General features: G+C 41.8%; 2 protein-coding genes across 2 annotated transcripts; both read left to right on the forward strand.

Moving 5' to 3' along the window:
* Positions 1-679: 679 nt before the first annotated feature.
* Positions 680-7,484, forward strand: LOC139322839 (vomeronasal type-2 receptor 26-like). The gene is made up of 5 exons (XM_070952087.1): positions 680-885; positions 2,412-2,559; positions 4,771-4,989; positions 5,532-5,661; positions 6,580-7,484. Exons 1-5 carry the CDS (start codon positions 680-682, stop codon positions 7,482-7,484), a joined length of 1,608 nt encoding a protein of 535 aa, XP_070808188.1.
* A 4,355-nt stretch (positions 7,485-11,839) lies between these two features.
* On the forward strand, positions 11,840-18,654 carry LOC139322840 (vomeronasal type-2 receptor 116-like). The gene is made up of 5 exons (XM_070952089.1): positions 11,840-12,045; positions 13,582-13,729; positions 15,941-16,159; positions 16,702-16,831; positions 17,750-18,654. The coding sequence occupies exons 1-5, from the start codon at positions 11,840-11,842 to the stop codon at positions 18,652-18,654; spliced, it is 1,608 nt and encodes a 535-aa protein (XP_070808190.1).
* Positions 18,655-19,542: the final 888 nt, after the last annotated feature.

Genomic DNA, 19,542 nt, shown 5'->3' on the forward strand with positions numbered 1-19,542 from the left:
GTTCACTCCTGGGTTTGAAGAATACCACATGCCTTCTTTGCCTCTTTAATCACAGCCCAAACACAGGTAAGAGAAAACATTTATTTATTTATTTATTGGTTCGATTTATATGCGGCCCTTCTCCGGAGACTCAGGGAGACTTACAATGCGTTAAGCAATAGCCTTCATACTTTTGTATATACCTGCTTAGTAGGGCTTTCGCCCCCCCCCCAAGCGGTGTTCTTTTTTTTTTTTAATACAAAGTCATCTTATTGCCCCCACAATCCGGGTCCTCATTTTACCTACCTCGGAAGGATGGAAGGCTGAGTCAACCTTGAGCCTGGTGAGATTTGAACTTGCAATAATTGCAGGCAGCTGGTGTAATCTTAACAGTGTTTTAGTCTGCTGCGCCACCAACATTGCTGCTATAAATTTGCCCTGGAGTGATCCAGGTGGCACAGGTGATGTCTGCTGAGATTTCAAGAGCTACCTGCAATTCAGTTTCTGCACAAAGCTTTATTTCTGATCTAAGAAGGAAGGAGGCAAGAAAGACTCAGGCATGAAGAATAGAATCACAGGGCTGGGAGGGACTTCTGAGGTCTTCTAGTCCAACCCTCTGCTCAAGGCATGAGCCCTATACCACCCTAGTCCAATGGTCGTCCAGGCTATTTTGAAAAGCTCCAGTGACTGGGTGGGAGTCATGCTACTGCTGATGCTCTTCTGGCTCCTGGCTCCAACTTCTGCGAAAAGGCTGCGACCCATCTGTGTTTTGACGGACTGTTTCAAGTCAAAGGAAAGCTCCTATAGGCCTGGTGATCTCATTATTGGTGGGAATTTGCCCTTGGGAACCATTGCAAAGTCTCCTGACCTAAACTTTTATACAGTTGATATTATTTTCAAGAATGTGTAAGTTTCAGCTGGAGAGGAAATGCAGATAAATCATTTCTTTGCTTTAAATTCTGGGACCGCTTTCAGAAATTCTTCTAGTATTTTGCACTATCCTAGTGTGGTGCACCTATTGTGCTTCTATCAATAAAGTACTAGGCTCTTAAAATAGGCTGGAATTCTCAATCTCTTCTCAAGGAGATCATAAAAAACACACATGAAGAGGGTCACTACATTAGAAGCTGTGCTGGGCTAGTGAAGAAGTCAAATTATAATATTAATCTGGACAGTAACTTCTGGTAGAAAATTCAAATAAAAGCTCAATCTTCTTCCAGTGTTCAGGAGTTACAAAAATCCCTCTCAGTGTTGGAATCAGCATTTTTCATGAATATTGGCCTTCAGTAAATCTATGAGGTGGCCCCCACTGTAGTCCTATTCTCAGCAATCTTTACCACACCTGAAGAAGCTGCTCCAAGAGAGACCTTAAATAATAACGGTGAAAGGGGAGCAGTTTGCCAGACCAATTCTTGAATACAGCTCGTCTGTCTGGAATCCGCACTGCATATTGGACATTAATACAATTGAGCATGTCCAGAAATATTTCACAAGAAGAGTCCTCCACTCCTCTGCTTGCAACAAAATACCTTATGCCACCAGATTTGAAATGTTGGGTTTAGACAACTTAGAACTTCGCCGTCTTCGGTCTGACCTAAGCATAGTACATAAAATCATTTGCTACAATGTCCTACCTGTTAATGAATACTTCAGCTTCAACCGAAACAATACAAGAGCACACAATAGATACAAACTCATGGTAAACTGATCCAAAGTAGACTGCAGAAAATACGACTTCAGTAACAGAATGCACTTGGAATGCACTACCTGACTCTGGTTTCTTCCCTAAATCCCCAAAACTTTAACCTTAGACTGTCTACTGTAGACCTCACCCCATTCCTAAGAGGTCTGTAAGGGGCGTGCATAAGCGCACCAGCGTGCCTACCATCCCTGTCCTAATGTTATCTTTTATTTGTATCCTTTTCATGTATTTATAATTATGTTTACACTTGTATCGGTCATAAATACATGCTTGATGAAAATAAAAAATAAAACAAACAAACAAACAAACAAACAAACAAATTGGAAAAGATTACAGCCACTGCAGCAAAATGAATATGGCAGGGATGATAGAGAGTATAAAACAGTCCATGATATCTATGGAAAGACTTCTCTCCTTTCTCATAAACAAATCCAAGTTTAGCCAAGGAAAATCCTTTGAAAAAACCCAAACCCAATGAAATTTGGGAGTTTCTGCCCCCAAAAGTTCCTTCAAACAGTGAAGAAAATTCTACAGCCATGCACAAGATTTTCTGTAATGTTCTCCAATGTTTATCTCACTACAGATTCATCACCAGTTACTACCAGCAGTTCCTTGCATTGATATTTGCTGTCTCCGAGGTCAATAAGGATTTTCTTCTGCTCCCCAACATCACCCTCGGCTTCCACATCTATGGCCATTTCCAGAGGGAGATATTTATTTCCTTAAACAGCCTCTCCATGCTCTCCTCACGAGGCCAAGTGAAGGTTCCAGGTTACAAATGTGAAAATCCAGACACTCTGCTCTCCGTCATTGGTGGTCTCAGTGCCAAAACCTCAAGGTTGATGGCCTCCATCTTCAGCATCTTTAGGGTCCCACAGGTAAGAGAGCTCTCTTGGATGCATTATGGAGTAGACAAAGACCAAAAGCACAGACAGAAGCCAAAGATGAAACTAAAGGTAGTTTTTTTGGGGGGTGGACATATAATGAGCTTGTGACTCTTTGTTTATTCCTCATTAAAGGGTAACCATCATTTTAGTGCCATTTCTTTATGAAGTTGTTGGTTTCTTCTCTTCTCTTCCGATATACCACAACCAGTAAAAATGGCTAAGAAGGGAAGAAGATGAAGTTTGCCAGTCAAAGTGAGTCAGCCTGACTGGAGGGCCACCAACCACGCAGTGGTCTCTACTAAAGTCAGCATAAAACTTTTATTTTGTCTTTGAAAAAAATAATCTCTTTTTCTCCAGCTCGGTGTTGGCTTTGAGTTCTCTCAGGGAGAGAGAAGAGTTTATCCTTCCTTCTTCCGGATTAATCCCAAGAATCTCCTCAGTATGTGGGTTTAGTCCAGCTGCTCCTGCATTTCCAGTGGAACTGGGTTGGGCTTCTGGCCACTGAAGATGACAGGGGAGAAGATTTCGTCTCAACTCTGATGCCAATGCTCCAGGAGAAGGAGATCTGCCTGGCCTTCACTGAAAGGTTGAAATTGGCTGATGTTCAAATCACTGTGAAAAAGTTTATTCTCAATTTCCTTACCTGGTCCAAAACAAAAGTGTTCATTCTGTTTGCAGACTTAACTCTTGCTGGCATTTTAGTAGGGGTGGTATATTCTTTTGAAAAAGTCAGAAAAGTATCATTTAGGAAAGTTTGTATCTTCGCTTCCCATTGGAAACTTGGGGTGGAAGAATTTGAAGAAACATTGCAATATATAAAGCCTTTCCATGGGGTCCTGCATTTTAGGGACCACTCTGGGGATGTCTCAGAATTCAGCCACTTTCTCCTGTCTTTAGACCCCTTGAACCCCCAAGGAGACGTCTTTCTCCCTCTATGGTGGGAAATAGTCTTTGGCTGCAAGATTCATAAATCAGGAAAAATCCCTCCAAAGAGGAGAAAACAATGTACTGGAAAGGAGAATGTGCAGAATCTGCCCAATTACACTTTTGAAAAAAGAATGACAGGAGAAAGTTACAATATCTACAATGCTGTTTATGCTCTGGCACACGCTTTACATGCAATGTATGGATCCAAAGTTCAACCGACCATGATGAGGCTTGGAAAGAGGATCTCAGATGTCCAGTCATGGCAGGTAATTTTTGTGGCTTTTGACTCAGTCCACAGACACTTAGATTGGAATTTCCCCATGTGAATTTCTTCAGTTCCTGATTAAATGTCTTCATACTCCCATACCAATTCAACTGAGACCCTGCCCCCTTTTTTAAGATTACCATTTGTTGTGCTACTCAGCTTGCTGTGTGAAAACAGCTTCTGATTAACAATGGATGGAAACTAACCAAGGAGAGAAGCAACCTAGGACTTAGGAGAAATTTCATAAGGAATGGTTTACCTTTAGAAGTCTGAGAGCTCCATTGCTGGAGTCATTTAAGAAGAGACAGGATACCCACTTGTCTAAAATTGTAGAGGGTCTGTTGCTTGAGCAGGGGGTTGGACAAGAAGACCTCCAGTGTCCCTCCCAATACTATGATTCTGTTTCTATGATAACCACAGCACAGAGCAAGATTCAACATGGTCCTAATGGGTTCCTGGTCTGAAATTCATCAGAATTTCCTGCATGGAAAGGCTAAAACATTGGACCTCTCTGAATAGTGAAGTGACCAACCAGGTCAGATACTTCCTTCCACATGGCCCCACTTGGTCAGTCCTGGTTCCTGCGTTCTGCTGCCTTTAACAATGAGCTAGAAAAAATCAGCGGAATTTTTCATGGTTCTGATCAAAATTATTTATTCATTTCAAACATTATCAGTTAACAAGACCTTGGGTCAAAGGAACTATTTGAAAGTGCATGTAGCCAAGAATCACAAAAGGAAAATCCTAAAATTAAATTTAGATTTTAGAACTAAAATTCTTGTGTTTTGATCAAAGTGGAGTTGGAAACCATGCCCAGTGATAAAGAGAAAACATTTAGTTTCAGAGTTAAATACACCTGATTCCTCAGATTGCTACCAAGAGATGGAACTAGCTTCTCAAATATAAACCCATCTTCTCAAGATGCACTTTATGTGATGATAGAATCCATGATGTCTCGTTTATTGTTGTATCCCAAATACTCTAATTTCTGAAGGTCTCCTTTCTTTCAGATTCTTCCCTATTTGAGCAATGTGGAGTTCAACAACAGTGCTGGAGATGAAGTCTCCTTCTTAGAAGGTGGATTGGGATCTGCTCGTTATGATCTTCTCAATTGGGTTCTCTTTCCCAATCGATCTTTTATTCCCATAAAAGTTGGGCAAGTAAATACTGAGGCTCCCCCAGGTCAGGATTTCACCATTAACTCTGATGGAATCATCTGGGCCACAAAGGTGAGCTGCAAGGAAATGTTGTAAATTCAGGGAAAGATCCATTCTCTTCCTGGGATGCAGAACATCTTCCTAACTTGAAAAATAATTAGTTGAGTCAGAAATTATGGCAGTCATTTGGTGAAAAATCTGCTTTGCATGTAACATATTTGAGGTCTGATTTGTGTCATTCCATAAAAAGTTAGGCTTGGGAATAACTTCTGCTTGAAACACAGGATGCAATTATAGCAAGCAACAGTGATTTCCATGGACCATTGTCACTCAGTTGTATCCTCGTGGTTCTTTCTGTTAGAAATGCTGTGGTTCAGTCACAAGCCTTCCTCTGCAGGATGTTACCCAATCTCCAGCATCTATAGATGTCTCAGGAATGCCAGTGGCCTGAATCCTTCAGGAGCTGTTCCATATTTCTGATAGATGGTGGCAATGGATTTATTTAGAAGAGAATCTGAATACAGAAGTAGGAATAAGGAAGGGGAATAGGAATGGGGAAAAGAATGAAAGAAGCAAGTCCATTGCTTAAATAATTTCAAGTATTTCTCTTTCAGACCATCCCCTTTGCCAGGTGTGGAAGGAAGAGATGCCATGCAGGAGAGAGGAGAAGAGTTCCAGAGGGAAAGCAGGTTTGCTGCTACCAATGTGACCCTTGTCCAGAAGGGACCATTTCTAATCAGACAGGTAGACCATACTTCAAATGTAAATCTTCCAGGATCAAGGAAGTCATTCATTAAATCATATTTTTTTTTTGTCATTGTGATCATTTTTGATATGATTGACATGCACTCATACTTTTCAGGAGAACCTTTCAGTTTAAAGATGTAAACTGCCTTGGCCACAGAGGCCACCATTCCCAATCCTTAGCAAGGATAGTTTGAGGGCACAATTTATGAGTCCCCAACATCCACTTCCATTTGCATCCCAAAGGGAGTGATGAAAGAACCCACTGTGCAATTTATGGGACATCACAAAGAGCAAATCATCCTTCATTTATGATGATCCTGGGGATAGATTAACCAGAGACAAGGATTGAATTCCAGCTATCCATTCACTGTGCCCTTCCATGAGTATTGTGGCTTTCAGTCTGAGATTGCTGCCTGCTTTTTTCCATGTGCTGCCTGTGTTCAATTTATAATGGAACACACAGGAGATTGATAGATCTTTTATTCGGGAATGCTGCTGTTTTATTTGTGTGTATATCTCTGCCTTAACCTCTCTGTTTTGTGCTTCAAATCCATTCATTCAGACATTTTTTGCTCCCTCCTGCTCTGCCAAAGAGACATAGATAGATGGATCTCCTCTTTCCCTGGCAGGTCCATTTCCTCAGAGGTTGATAGTGCTGACGGAAGAAGCATATTCTGAAAAATAAAAACTAAAGCTTCGACCGCACACCCCACTTCCTCAGGAAAGAGTGGAAGTTGGTTTTTGCAATTGGATGTCAGAGTTGGAGTGGAAATGCATGTTGTGGATTCATACATTCTGCCCGAAATCTATCCTGCATGGAATTGTTGAGGATCAGAAAGGAGGACATCTCTGAGGGAGGGATAATGTGCATGGTAGATGCCCCTGAAATTCTTAAACAAAGACTCTTGATTTCAGATGCAGCTCACTGTGAACCCTGCCCAGAAGACCAATATCCCAACAAGGACCAGGACCAATGCATTGCCAAGAAGATCCACTTTCTTGCCTATCAGGACACACTGGGATACACATTAGTTTCTCTCACTCTTTTTCTCTCTGTGAGCACATGTGCAGTCCTGGTGATTTTCTATAAACATCATGACACACCGATTGTCAAGGCCAACAACAGAGAACTCACCTACATCCTGTTGGTCTCCCTCCTGCTCTGTTTCCTCTGCTCCTTCCTTTTCATTGGTCGACCAGGGAAAGTCACCTGTCTCATACAACAATCTGCCTTTGCCATTCTCTTTTCCCTGGCGGTTTCCTCTGTGTTGGCAAAAACTGTCATGGTGGTTCTGGCCTTCATGGCCACCAAGCCAGGGAACAAGACAAGGAAACTCTTAGGAAAACCACTGACCAACTCCATTGTCATAGTCTGTCCCCTGGTCCAAGGAGTCCTTTGTGCTTCCTGGCTGGGAACCTCTCCCCCATTTCCCAACATGGACTTCCACTCCTTGTTTGGAGAGACCATCTTGGAATGTAAGGAAGGCTCAGCTTCAATGTTTTACACTGTCCTCGCCTATCTAGCTATTTTGGCCCTCATCAGTTTCTCAGTGGCCTTTCTAGCTAGGAAATTGCCTGACAGCTTTAATGAAGCCAAGTTCATTACTTTTAGCATGCTGGTCTTTTGCAGTGTTTGGATCACTTTCCTCCCTACCTACCTGAGCACAAAAGGGAAATCCATGGTGGCCCTGGAGATCTTCTCCATTTTGGCCTCTGGGGCTGCTCTCTTGGCTTGTATCTTTTTCCCCAAATGCTATATTATTCTGCTGAGGCCCAATCTGAATTGTAGAGAAAATATAGTAAGAAACAAGAATTTCTAACTAATGTCGGGATCTGCCTCATTTATATTTCTCTTTGTGGCATGTTTAGAATATGATGATTTCTAAAAAAAAAATATCAAAGAGGAATTTCTCCGTTAAAAAATTCCTTATCAAATGCTGCAACTGGTTAAAATTTACCTATGGTCAACAGCTATCACCCAGCCTTTTATTTATCATGCCTTCAAAATATCCTCATATTGTCCAGTGCCTGATACTGATGGAAAACTAGTTATTAAAGATGTATTCATTATTTCAAGGAGAACATTTTCTCATTTTATTCTTTTTAATTTAATTATTTTTAATAATATGCCTTCCAAAGCTGACAATAGTGTTTTAAAGAGTTGGCATCAGTGCTTTTAGGCCTGTATGGTTGTTTCCTTAGATCTGTGAGGCTTTACAGAGTTCTCTACCAGTATTCAGTTATTTTTAATAACATCTCCCTTTCTATAAAATGGCCTCTTGTGTGTGAAAAAGAAAAAATGGAGGAATGTGTGCTAATTGGCCCATAAAATAGAAAACTCAAATTCTCTGATTTTTAATAAGCTTTATCAAAATTTCTATGGCAATGTAACTGGCATTCTTTTTTTATTAAAAGAATATTTCTCATTTGAAGATAGTAACAATAGAAGAGTGGCAACATAATTGATAGTTTGTTAATTATGAATATGTATGCTTACTTCATCTTTTCCTTATGCATATATCATTTTCTCCTTCTTTCTCAAATGTATAAATATGAGTGCATCCTTTGGTCTTCAAGAGTTCCTCCCACTATTCTCTGGAGAAAATTTATCCTGGGCACACTCTTAACAAGCAACACTGCTTTGAGACTTATTGATTTTTGGTCCTGCATTTGAAGCCTGAAGGCTTCAGCAGTTGTAATACTTACATAAACATGACAGATAGTGTCTGTTTAGCAACAATGCTGAAATAGTAATTTTGCAACCCATCACATTGATGGGAATGAGACAATTGGCTGCCCCAGCCACCTCACCCCAGCCTCCCCATCCCAGTTAACCCACCATGGCCACCCCTCCCCATCAGTCCCTCCCTGGTAGCTCCTCCCTATCATCCCCCCCCCAGTTTACTCTCCACAGCCACCCTCCCCCATTGCCTCACCCTGGGTTACTCACTGTAGTGCAAATTGCCCTAGGAGATTTGAGTTGAGACACTCAGTTGAGCCCTGAGTGTCTCAACTGTTCCCAGACCAAAACCATTCCTAGAAGGTCCTTCCCACTGCACCAACCTCCTCCTCCTCCTACACTGACTCTTGGATTTGGTGGCAATTCCCCATTTTTTTCATCTCCTCCCACATGAGAATCACTCTCAGCAAAGAAGGATCGGGGCCAAGTGAGTTGTAAACAGTAAGAGGCTCAATGTCAGATCTGCCATAAAGGCTGGGAGGGGGGAGATAGGGAAGGGGGGAATGACAAGTAACAGAAGAGGCAACTGGAAACAATGACTGAACAATCCAAGGACAGAGGCATGGGAACAGAATGCAAAGGGCCACCAAACAAGTGGTGGGATTCAGCCAGTTCGCACCACTTCGGGAGAACCGGTTGTTAACTTTCTGAACAGTTTGGCAAACTGGCTGTTGGAAGAAATCATTAAGGCAGAGAACAGGTTGTTAAATTACTTGAATCCCACCACTGCACCAAACGGGCTCCAAACTTTAGAAACCAAAACAGCTCATTTTAACCTCATTGGACACTAACAAGATGACATATGGGGGAGGGCCTGGGAATAGGGAAAATTACATGGTTTGTGCGGGACTCTTCAGATCTGGTTTTGCTTATGCTGTAACCAGTTGACTTTTAGTAAAAGTATATCCAACACTACAAATAGAGTCAAGGATTTTTCTTTCCTAAATGGCTAAGCTGGGACGGGCCTGACATTCTGTCCACCAGCAAGGCCAGCAAAGTATTATGCAACCTTTAGTCCCAACTGGAGACCCATAAATGCTGCTTCCTAAATTAGAGGCTCTGTCACTCCAGGAGAGATTGAAAACTTTCTCCCCCCAGATAGTTGTACAAAGAGCATAGTCCTGCCCTGAATTGATAGGCTACAGCTTGCAGGCCCCTCTTTGCAAACTGGACACCCAGGAATTGATCAGCAAACTGAAGTGCTGGATTGGCTACTGCATGGTGGGAACAGAAGCTGTCTAGCCCACATGCTCACCCTTTGCATTGAACCAAGGTGGGGCAGCTCAAAGGGAGTCAAAAGGCAATCACCGTCACTCTTGCCACGGCCTGGGGTATCCAGTTTGCAAAGAGGGTGTGTGAACCAGAGCAGCTAGGGAGGGGTGAATGCTATGGGTCAGCTGGGATGAGGAGGCTTGGATGAAGTGGCTGTAGCCAATTGTCCTAGACTACACATTGACAGTCTTCGCAGGTCTATAAAGCATAAAAACTGATGTTGTTCCATAAGTGTTGGGACAGATTCGCTTATAGCAAGCACTTCTGGCATGATTTTGATAGCAGCCACCAGTGGCCTCATTCAGTTGTGGTCACTTGGAAAATAGTGGCCGCTTCTGTAATTGCACCATGTGGCCGTGTGACAAAGTCATTTGTTCTGCTTCCCTCTTGCTGTTTGTGCAGCGTTGCAGAAAACTCTGGAGCTCCAGCGAAGGTGAAGTTTCAGGTGGGCCAAGTAGCTTTCCTATTCCAGGTAGTGGCCAAGGCCTCAGAAGGACCATGAAGCAGAGCCTGGGGTATTTTGAGATACTTTGAGATTCTTTTATGCTGCCTCTGTCTGCAGGGAGGCCAGATCTATTTGACCAGTCCGCTCTTAGTGACTGATGGGGTTCCATCAGCATAAAAGAATCTCAAAGTAATCAGGCCATGATCTGGCCAGGATAAAGGGGACCAGGATAGCCCCTCCTCAGATCACATTGGAAGTGCTCTGTTTTGAGATGAACCAAAAATGATGGTGGCCATGTTGAAATGCCTCTCAGGCCTTCCCTGGGGGTGGCAAATGGACATCTCTCAAGACCATAAGTCTGGGGAACCCCACAGTCAACTGTGAAATGTCCTCCAGAGGCCCAGACACAGAGATTGCTGTGCAGCAGGAAGGTTGGTACAGTAGTATTGATCCCAACTGGTCCTGTGAATGAATCTTCGAGAAAAGAATTTCAGACCGGGCAATTTGGGGAGCAGCACCTCAAAAGACTAAAAGAGACACCTGGATGGCAATTGCTACCTTTAGGCTACAGCAACAGAAATTTGCAAGTCTTGCCAAAAAAATGGCAGTTAATATCCTGAGATTCTTCCTCAAATTCCATTTCTGCCTTGTGCCACTATTCCCAAGAAGCACTCCTATTATCTGACCAAACTAGGGCACAAGCCAAAATCCATCTTGTGTGCAGGGGTCACTTTCGTGTAGGTCAACTACACAACTTCCCCAGGACTCCATCTGCTCTGTGAATTACGAGAAGAGACACAAACATGTTTTCCATTCTGCTGCGTGAAGAGAAGCTGTTGCTAAGAGGATAGGACAATGGCTTTTCCTTGCAATTATCAGAAGAACAGCCATTCTTCATGTATCCCCTGTGGATTTCTAGGCACAAAGATCTTCAAGGATAAAACTTGCTTTAAAAAATATCTCTGAGATCACCAGATCGGGGGGGGGGGGGGGGCAGATATGTCACCTTAGCCTGCCTTGCAAAGAGTTCACTCCTGGGTTTGAAGAATACCACATGCCTTCTTTGCCTCTTTAATCACAGCCCAAACACAGGTAAGAGAAAACATTCATTCATTCATTCATTCATTCATTCATTCATTCATTGGTTCGATTTATATGCCGCCCTTTTCCGGAGACTCAGGGCAGCTTACAATGCGTTAAGCAATAGCCTGCATACTTTTGTATATACCTGCTTAGTAGGGCTTTTGTCCCCCCCAAAGTGGTGTTCTTTTTTATACAAAGTCAGCTTATTGCCCCCACAATCTGGGTCCTCATTTTATCTACCTTCGAAAGGATGGAAGGCTGAGTCAACCTTGAGCCTGGTGAGATTTGAACTTGCAATAATTGCAGGCAGCTGGTGTAATCTTAACAGTGTTTTAGTCTGCTGCGCCACCAACATTGCTGCTATAAATTTGCCCTGGAGTGATCCAGGTGGCACAGGTGATGTCTGCTGAGATTTCAAGAGCTACCTGCAATTCAGTTTCTGCACAAAGCTTTATTTCTGATCTAAGAAGGAAGGAGGCAAGAAAGACTCAGACATGAAGAATAGAATCACAGGGCTGGGAGGGACTTCTGAGGTCTTCTAGTCCAACCCTCTGCTCAAGGCATGAGCCCTATACCACCCTAGTCCAATGGTCGTCCAGGCTATTTTGAAAAGCTCCAGTGACTGGGTGGGAGTCATGCTACTGCTGATGCTCTTCTGGCTCCTGGCTCCAACTTCTGCGAAAAGGCTGCGACCCATCTGTGTTTTGACGGACTGTTTCAAGTCAAAGGAAAGCTCCTATAGGCCTGGTGATCTCATTATTGGTGGGAATTTGCCCTTGGGAACCATTGCAAAGTCTCCTGACCTAAACTTTTATACAGTTGATATTATTTTCAAGAATGTGTAAGTTTCAGCTGGAGAGGAAATGCAGATAAATCATTTCTTTGCTTTAAATTCTGGGACCGCTTTCAGAAATTCTTCTAGTATTTTGCACTATCCTAGTGTGGTGCACCTATTGTGCTTCTATCAATAAAGTACTAGGCTCTTAAAATAGGCTGGAATTCTCAATCTCTTCTCAAGGAGATCATAAAAAACACACATGAAGAGGGTCACTACATTAGAAGCTGTGCTGGGCTAGTGAAGAAGTCAAATTATAATATTAATCTGGACAGTAACTTCTGGTAGAAAATTCAAGTAAAAGCTCAATCCTCTTCCAGTGTTCAGGAGTTACAAAAATCCCTCTCAGTGTTGGAATCAGCATTTTTCATGAATATTGGCCTTCAGTAAATCTATGAGGTGGCCCCCACTGTAGTCCTATTCTCAGCAATCTTTACCACACCTGAAGAAGCTGCTCCAAGAGAGACCTTAAATAATAACGGTGAAAGGGGAGCAGTTTGCCAGACCAATTCTTGAATACAGCTCGTCTGTCTGGAATCCGCACTGCATATTGGACATTAATACAATTGAGCATGTCCAGAAATATTTCACAAGAAGAGTCCTCCACTCCTCTGCTTGCAACAAAATACCTTATGCCACCAGATTTGAAATGTTGGGTTTAGACAACTTAGAACTTCGCCGTCTTCGGTCTGACCTAAGCATAGTACATAAAATCATCTGCTACAATGTCCTACCTGTCAATGAATACTTCAGCTTCAACCAAAACAATACAAGAGCACACAATAGATACAAACTCATGGTAAACTGATCCAAACTAGACTGCAGAATATACGACTTCAGTAACAGAATGCGCCTGGAATGCACTACCTGACTCTGTGGTTTCTGCCCCAAATCCCCAAAACTTTAACCTTAGACCGTCTACTGTAGACCTCACCCCATTCCTAAGAGGTCTGTAAGGGGCGTGCATAAGCGCACCAGCATGCCTACCATCCCTGTCCTAATGTTATCTTTTATTTGTATCCTTTTCATGTATTTATAATTATGTTTACACTTGTATCGGTCATAAATACATGCTTGATGAAAATAAAAAATAAAACAAACAAACAAAAAAACAAAAAAACAAACAAATAAATTGGAAAAGATTACAGCCACTGCAGCAAAATGAATATGGCAGGGATGATAGAGAGTATAAAACAGTCCATGATAACTATGGAAAGGCTTCTCTCCTTTCTCATAAACAAATCCAAGTTTAGCCAAGGAAAATCCTTTGAAAAAACCCAAACCCAATGAAATTTGGGAGTTTCTGCCCCCAAAAGTTCCTTCAAACAGTGAAGAAAATTCTACAGCCATGCACAAGATTTTCTGTAATGTTCTCCAATGTTTATCTCACTACAGATTCATCACCAGTTACTACCAGCAGTTCCTTGCATTGATGTTTGCTGTCTCTGAGGTCAATAAGGATTTTCTTCTGCTCCCCAACATCACCCTCGGCTTCCACATCTATGGCCATTTCCAGAGGGAGATATTTATTTCCTTAAACAGCCTCTCCATGCTCTCCTCACGAGACCAAGTGAAGGTTCCAGGTTACAAATGTGAAAATCCAGACACTCTGCTCTCCATCATTGGTGGTCTCAGTGCCAAAACCTCAAAGCTGATGGCCTCCATCTTCAGCATCTTTAGGGTCCCACAGGTAAGAGAGCTCTCTTGGATGCATTATGGAGTAGACAAAGACCAAAAGCACAGACAGAAGCCAAAGATGAAACTAAAGGTAGTTTTTTTTGGGGGGTGGACATATAATGAGCTTGTGACTCTTTGTTTATTCCTCATTAAAGGGTAACCATCATTTTAGTGCCATTTCTTTATGAAGTTGTTGGTTTCTTCTCTTCTCTTCCGATATACCACAACCAGTAAAAATGGCTAAGAAGGGAAGAAGATGAAGTTTGCCAGTCAAAGTGAGTCAGCCTGACTGGAGGGCCATCAATCACACAGTGGTCACTACTAAAGTCAGCATAAAACTTTTATTTTGTCTTTGAAAAAATAATCTCTTTTTCTCCAGCTCGGTGTTGGCTTTGAGTTCTCTCAGGGAGAGAAAAGAGTTTATCCTTCCTTCTTCCGGATGAATCCCAAGGAATCTCCTCAGTATGTGGGTTTAGTCCAGCTGCTCCTGCATTTCCAGTGGAACTGGGTTGGGCTTCTGGCCACTGAAGATGACAGGGGAGAAGATTTCGTCTCAACTCTGATGCCAATGCTCCAGGAGAAGGAGATCTGCCTGGCCTTCACTGAAAGGTTGAAATTGGCTGATGTTCAAATCACTGTGAAAAAGTTTATTCTCAATTTCCTTACCTGGTCTAAAACAAAAGTGTTCATTCTGTTTGCAGACTTAACTCTTGCTGGCATTTTAGTAGGGGTGGTATATTCTTTTGAAAAGGTCAGAAAAGTATCATTTAGGATAGTTTTTATCTTCGCTTCCCATTGGAAACTTGGGGTGGAAGAATTTGAAGAAACATTGCAATATATAAAGCCTTTCCATGGGGTCCTGCATTTTAGGGACCACTCCAGGGATGTCCCAGAATTCAGCCACTTTCTCCTGTCTTTAGACCCCTTGAACCCCCAAGGAGACGTCTTTCTCCCTCTATGGTGGGAAAGAGTCTTTGGCTGCAAGATCCATAAACCAGGAAAGATCCCTTCAAACGGGGAGAAACAATGTACAGGAAAGGAGAATGTGCAGAATCTGCCCAATTACACTTTTGAAAAAAGAATGACAGGAGAAAGTTACAATATCTACAATGCCGTTTATGCTCTGGCACACGTTTTACATGCAATGTATGGATCCAGAGTCCTACCGACCATGATGAGGCTTGGAAAGAGGATCTCAGATGTCCAGTCATGGCAGGTAATTTTTGTGGCTTTTGACTCAGTCCACAGACACTTAGATTGGAATTTCCCCTTATGAATTTCTTCAGTTCCTGATTAAATGTCTTCATACTCCCATACCAATTCAACTGAGACCCTGCCCCCTTTTTTAAGATTACCATTTGTTGTGCTACTCAGCTTACTGTGTGAAACAGCTTCTGATTAACAATGGATGGAAACTAACCAAGGAGAGAAGCAACCTAGGACTTAGGAGAAATTTCATAAGGAATGGTTTACCTTTAGAAGTCTGAGAGCCCCATTGCTGGAGTCATTTAAGAAGAGACAGGATACCCACTTGTCTAAAATTGTAGAGGGTCTGTTGCTTGAGCAGGGGGTTGGACAAGAAGACCTCCAGTGTCCCTCCCAATACTATGATTCTGTTTCTATGATAACCACAGCACAGAGCAAGATTCAACATGGTCCTAATGGGTTCCTGGTCTGAAATTCATCAGAATTTCCTGCATGGAAAGGCTAAAACATTGGACCTCTCTGAATAGTGAAGTGACCAACCAGGTCAGATACTTCCTTCCACATGGCCCCACTTGGTCAGTCCTGGTTCCTGCGTTCTGCTGCCTTTAACAATGAGCTAGAAAAAATCAGCGGAATTTTTCATGGTTCTGATCAAAATTATTTATTCATTTCAAACATTATCAGTTAACAAGACCTTGGGTCAAAGGAACTATTTGAAAGTGCATGTAGCCAAGAATCACAAAAGGAAAATCCTAAAATTAAATTTAGATTTTAGAACTAAAATTCTTGTGTTTTGATCAAATTGGAGTTGGAAACCATGCCCAGTGATAAAGAGAAAACATTTAGTTTCAGAGTTAAATACACCTGATTCCTCAGATTGCCACCAAGAGATGGAACTAGCTTCTCAAATATAAACCCATCTTCTCAAGATGCACTTTATGTGATGATAGAATCCATGATGTCTCGTTTATTGTTGTATCCCAAATACTCTAATTTCTGAAGGTCTCCTTTCTTTCAGATTCTTCCCTATTTGAGCAATGTGGAGTTCAACAACAGTGCTGGAGATGAAGTCTCCTTCTTAGAAGGTGGATTGGGATCTGCTTGTTATGATCTTCTCAATTGGGTTCTCTTTCCCAATCGATCTTTTATTCCCATAAAAGTTGGGCAAGTAAATACTGAGGCTCCCCCAGGTCAGGATTTCACCATTAACTCTGATGGAATCATCTGGGCCACAAAGGTGAGCTGCAAGGAAATGTTGTAAATTCAGGGAAAGATCCATTCTCTTCCTGGGATGCAGAACATCTTCCTAACTTGAAAAATAATTAGTTGAGTCAGAAATTATGGCAGTCATTTGGTGAAAAATCTGCTTTGCATGTAACATATTTGAGGTCTGATTTGTGTCATTCCATAAAAAGTTAGGCTTGGGAATAACTTCTGCTTGAAACACAGGATGCAATTATAGCAAGCAACAGTGATTTCCATGGACCATTGTCACTCAGTTGTATCCTCGTGGTTCTTTCTGTTAGAAATGCTGTGGTTCAGTCACAAGCCTTCCTCTGCAGGATGTTACCCAATCTCCAGCATCTATAGATGTCTCAGGAATGCCAGTGGCCTGAATCCTTCAGGAGCTGTTCCATATTTCTGATAGATGGTGGCAATGGATTTATTTAGAAGAGAATCTGAATACAGAAGTAGGAATAAGGAAGGGGAATAGGAATGGGGAAAAGAATGAAAGAAGCAAGTCCATTGCTTAAATAATTTCAAGTATTTCTCTTTTAGACCATCCCCTTTGCCAGGTGTGGCATGAAGAGATGCCATGCAGGAGAGAGGAGAAGAGTTCCAGAGGGAAAGCAGGTTTGCTGCTACCAATGTGACCCTTGTCCAGAAGGGACCATTTCTAATCAGACAGGTAGACCATACTTCAAATGTAAATCTTCCAGGATCAAGGAAGTCATTCATTAAATCATATTTTTTTTTTGTCATTGTGATCATTTTTGATATGATTGACATGCACTCATACTTTTCAGGAGAACCTTTCAGTTTAAAGATGTAAACTGCCTTGGCCACAGAGGCCACCATTCCCAATCCTTAGCAAGGATAGTTTGAGGGCACAATTTATGAGTCCCCAACATCCACTTCCATTTGCATCCCAAAGGGAGTGATGAAAGAACCCACTGTGCAATTTATGGGACATCACAAAGAGCAAATCATCCTTCATTTATGATGATCCTGGGGATAGATTAACCAGAGACAAGGATTGAATTCCAGCTATCCATTCACTGTGCCCTTCCATGAGTATTGTGGCTTTCAGTCTGAGATTGCTGCCTGCTTTTTTCCATGTGCTGCCTGTGTTCAATTTATAATGGAACACACAGGAGATTGATAGATCTTTTATTCGGGAATGCTGCTGTTTTATTTGTGTGTATATCTCTGCCTTAACCTCTCTGTTTTGTGCTTCAAATCCATTCATTCAGACATTTTTTGCTCCCTCCTGCTCTGCCAAAGAGACATAGATAGATGGATCTCCTCTTTCCCTGGCAGGTCCATTTCCTCAGAGGTTGATAGTGCTGACGGAAGAAGCATATTCTGAAAAATAAAAACTAAAGCTTCGACCGCACACCCCACTTCCTCAGGAAAGAGTGGAAGTTGGTTTTTGCAATTGGATGTCAGAGTTGGAGTGGAAATGCATGTTGTGGATTCATACATTCTGCCCGAAATCTATCCTGCATGGAATTGTTGAGGATCAGAAAGGAGGACATCTCTGAGGGAGGGATAATGTGCATGGTAGATGCCCCTGAAATTCTTAAACAAAGACTCTTGATTTCAGATGCAGCTCACTGTGAACCCTGCCCAGAAGACCAATATCCCAACAAGGACCAGGACCAATGCATTGCCAAGAAGATCCACTTTCTTGCATATGAAGACACTCTGGGATACACCTTAGTTTTTCTTGCTCTTTTTTTCTCAGTGATGACATCTGCAGTCCTGTTAATTTTCTATAAACATCATGACACACCAATCGTCAAGGCCAACAACCGAGATCTCACTTACATTCTCTTGGCCTCCCTCCTGCTCTGCTTCCTCTGCTCCTTCCTCTTCATTGGTCGACCAGGGAAGATCACCTGTCTCTTCCAACAATCTGCCTTTGCCATTCTCTTTTCCCTGGCAGTTTCCTCTGTGTTGGCAAAAACTGTCATGGTGGTTCTGGCCTTCATGGCCACCAAGCCAGGGAACAGGACAAGGAAACTCTTAGGAAAACCACTGACCAACTCCATTGTCATAGTCTGTCCTCTAGTCCAAGCAGTCCTTTGCGCCACCTGGCTGATAACCTCTCCTCCATTTCCCAACATGGACTTCCACTCCTTGTTTGGAGAGACCATCTTGGAATGTAAGGAAGGCTCAGCTGTAATGTTTTACACTGTCCTCGCCTATCTAGCTGTTTTGGCCCTCGTCAGTTTCTCAGTGGCCTTTCTAGCTAGGAAATTGCCTGACAGCTTTAATGAAGCCAAGTTCATTACTTTTAGCATGCTGGTCTTTTGCAGTGTTTGGATTACATTCCTCCCCACCTATCTGAGCACCAAAGGGAAGTCCATGGTGGCTGTGGAGATCTTCTCCATTTTGGCCTCTGGGGCTGCTCTCTTGGCTTGTATCTTTTTCCCCAAATGCTACATTATTCTACTGAGGTCCGATCTGAACTGTAGAGAAAATATAGTAAGAAACAAGAATATCTAACTATTTCAACAGCTGGCCTCGTTTATATTTGTCTTTGATGCATTTTTAGAATGTGATAAGATTTCAGAATAAATGATGATATGAAGGAGAATTTTATCCATACAAGACTTGCTTATCAATTGCTGCAACTGGTTATAATAAAGCTGTTTTCAGTCACAATCACCCAGACATTTTTTTTATCATGCCTTCAAAGCATCCTTGTGTTGTTCAGTGCCCTGTGTGGATGAAAAGCTAGTTTTAAAAAATGTGTTTATTATTTCAAGGAGGAAATTTTCTTATTTTTACCTTTTTAATTTAGTTGTTTTTTAATATAGTGTTTTAAATGGTTTGGTACAGAATCAGGTTTTTTTAAGCATATATGGATCTTTGTGTGTGTGTGTGTGTGTGTGTGTGTGTATTAATGTTCAATATATAATTTTTATGTTTTATTAAAATAAAAAGAAGGGAAGAAAAAAAATAGGAAATTAAGGGAAGGAAAGGGAGCGGGGAAAAAGGGGGTGTGAGATACAAGGGGAAAGAGAAAAAAGAGAGAAAAGGGGCATTGACTTCCAACACTTTTAGCACAGTACAAGATAAACACACTCCAACCTCAACTTTTTGCTTTTATACATTAAAATATAACTAGCTATTCCTATAACGTCAAATCTTTCTAATCAAGAAAACCAAAGTCAAAGTTTCTTTTTTTTCTTCACAAGCACAAATTCCAGAAATGATATCAGAATAAAAACATATTTTCTTCTTTGAATAAAATAATCAATTTAACCATTTCTCCTTTATTTTTCTTGCTATGGAAATAAAAAGCTCCCCCCACCCTTTTTTCAGTAAGGTCAAATAATTTGAAAGAATACAATGAATTTTGTAAATAAAAATGGTGAACTGTTCACAAAG

Source organism: Pituophis catenifer, unplaced genomic scaffold (assembly GCF_029215685.1).
Source record: "Pituophis catenifer annectens isolate HBS135680 unplaced genomic scaffold, rPitCat1.0.hap2 SCAF_11, whole genome shotgun sequence".
Taxonomy (NCBI): Eukaryota; Metazoa; Chordata; class Lepidosauria; order Squamata; family Colubridae; genus Pituophis; species Pituophis catenifer.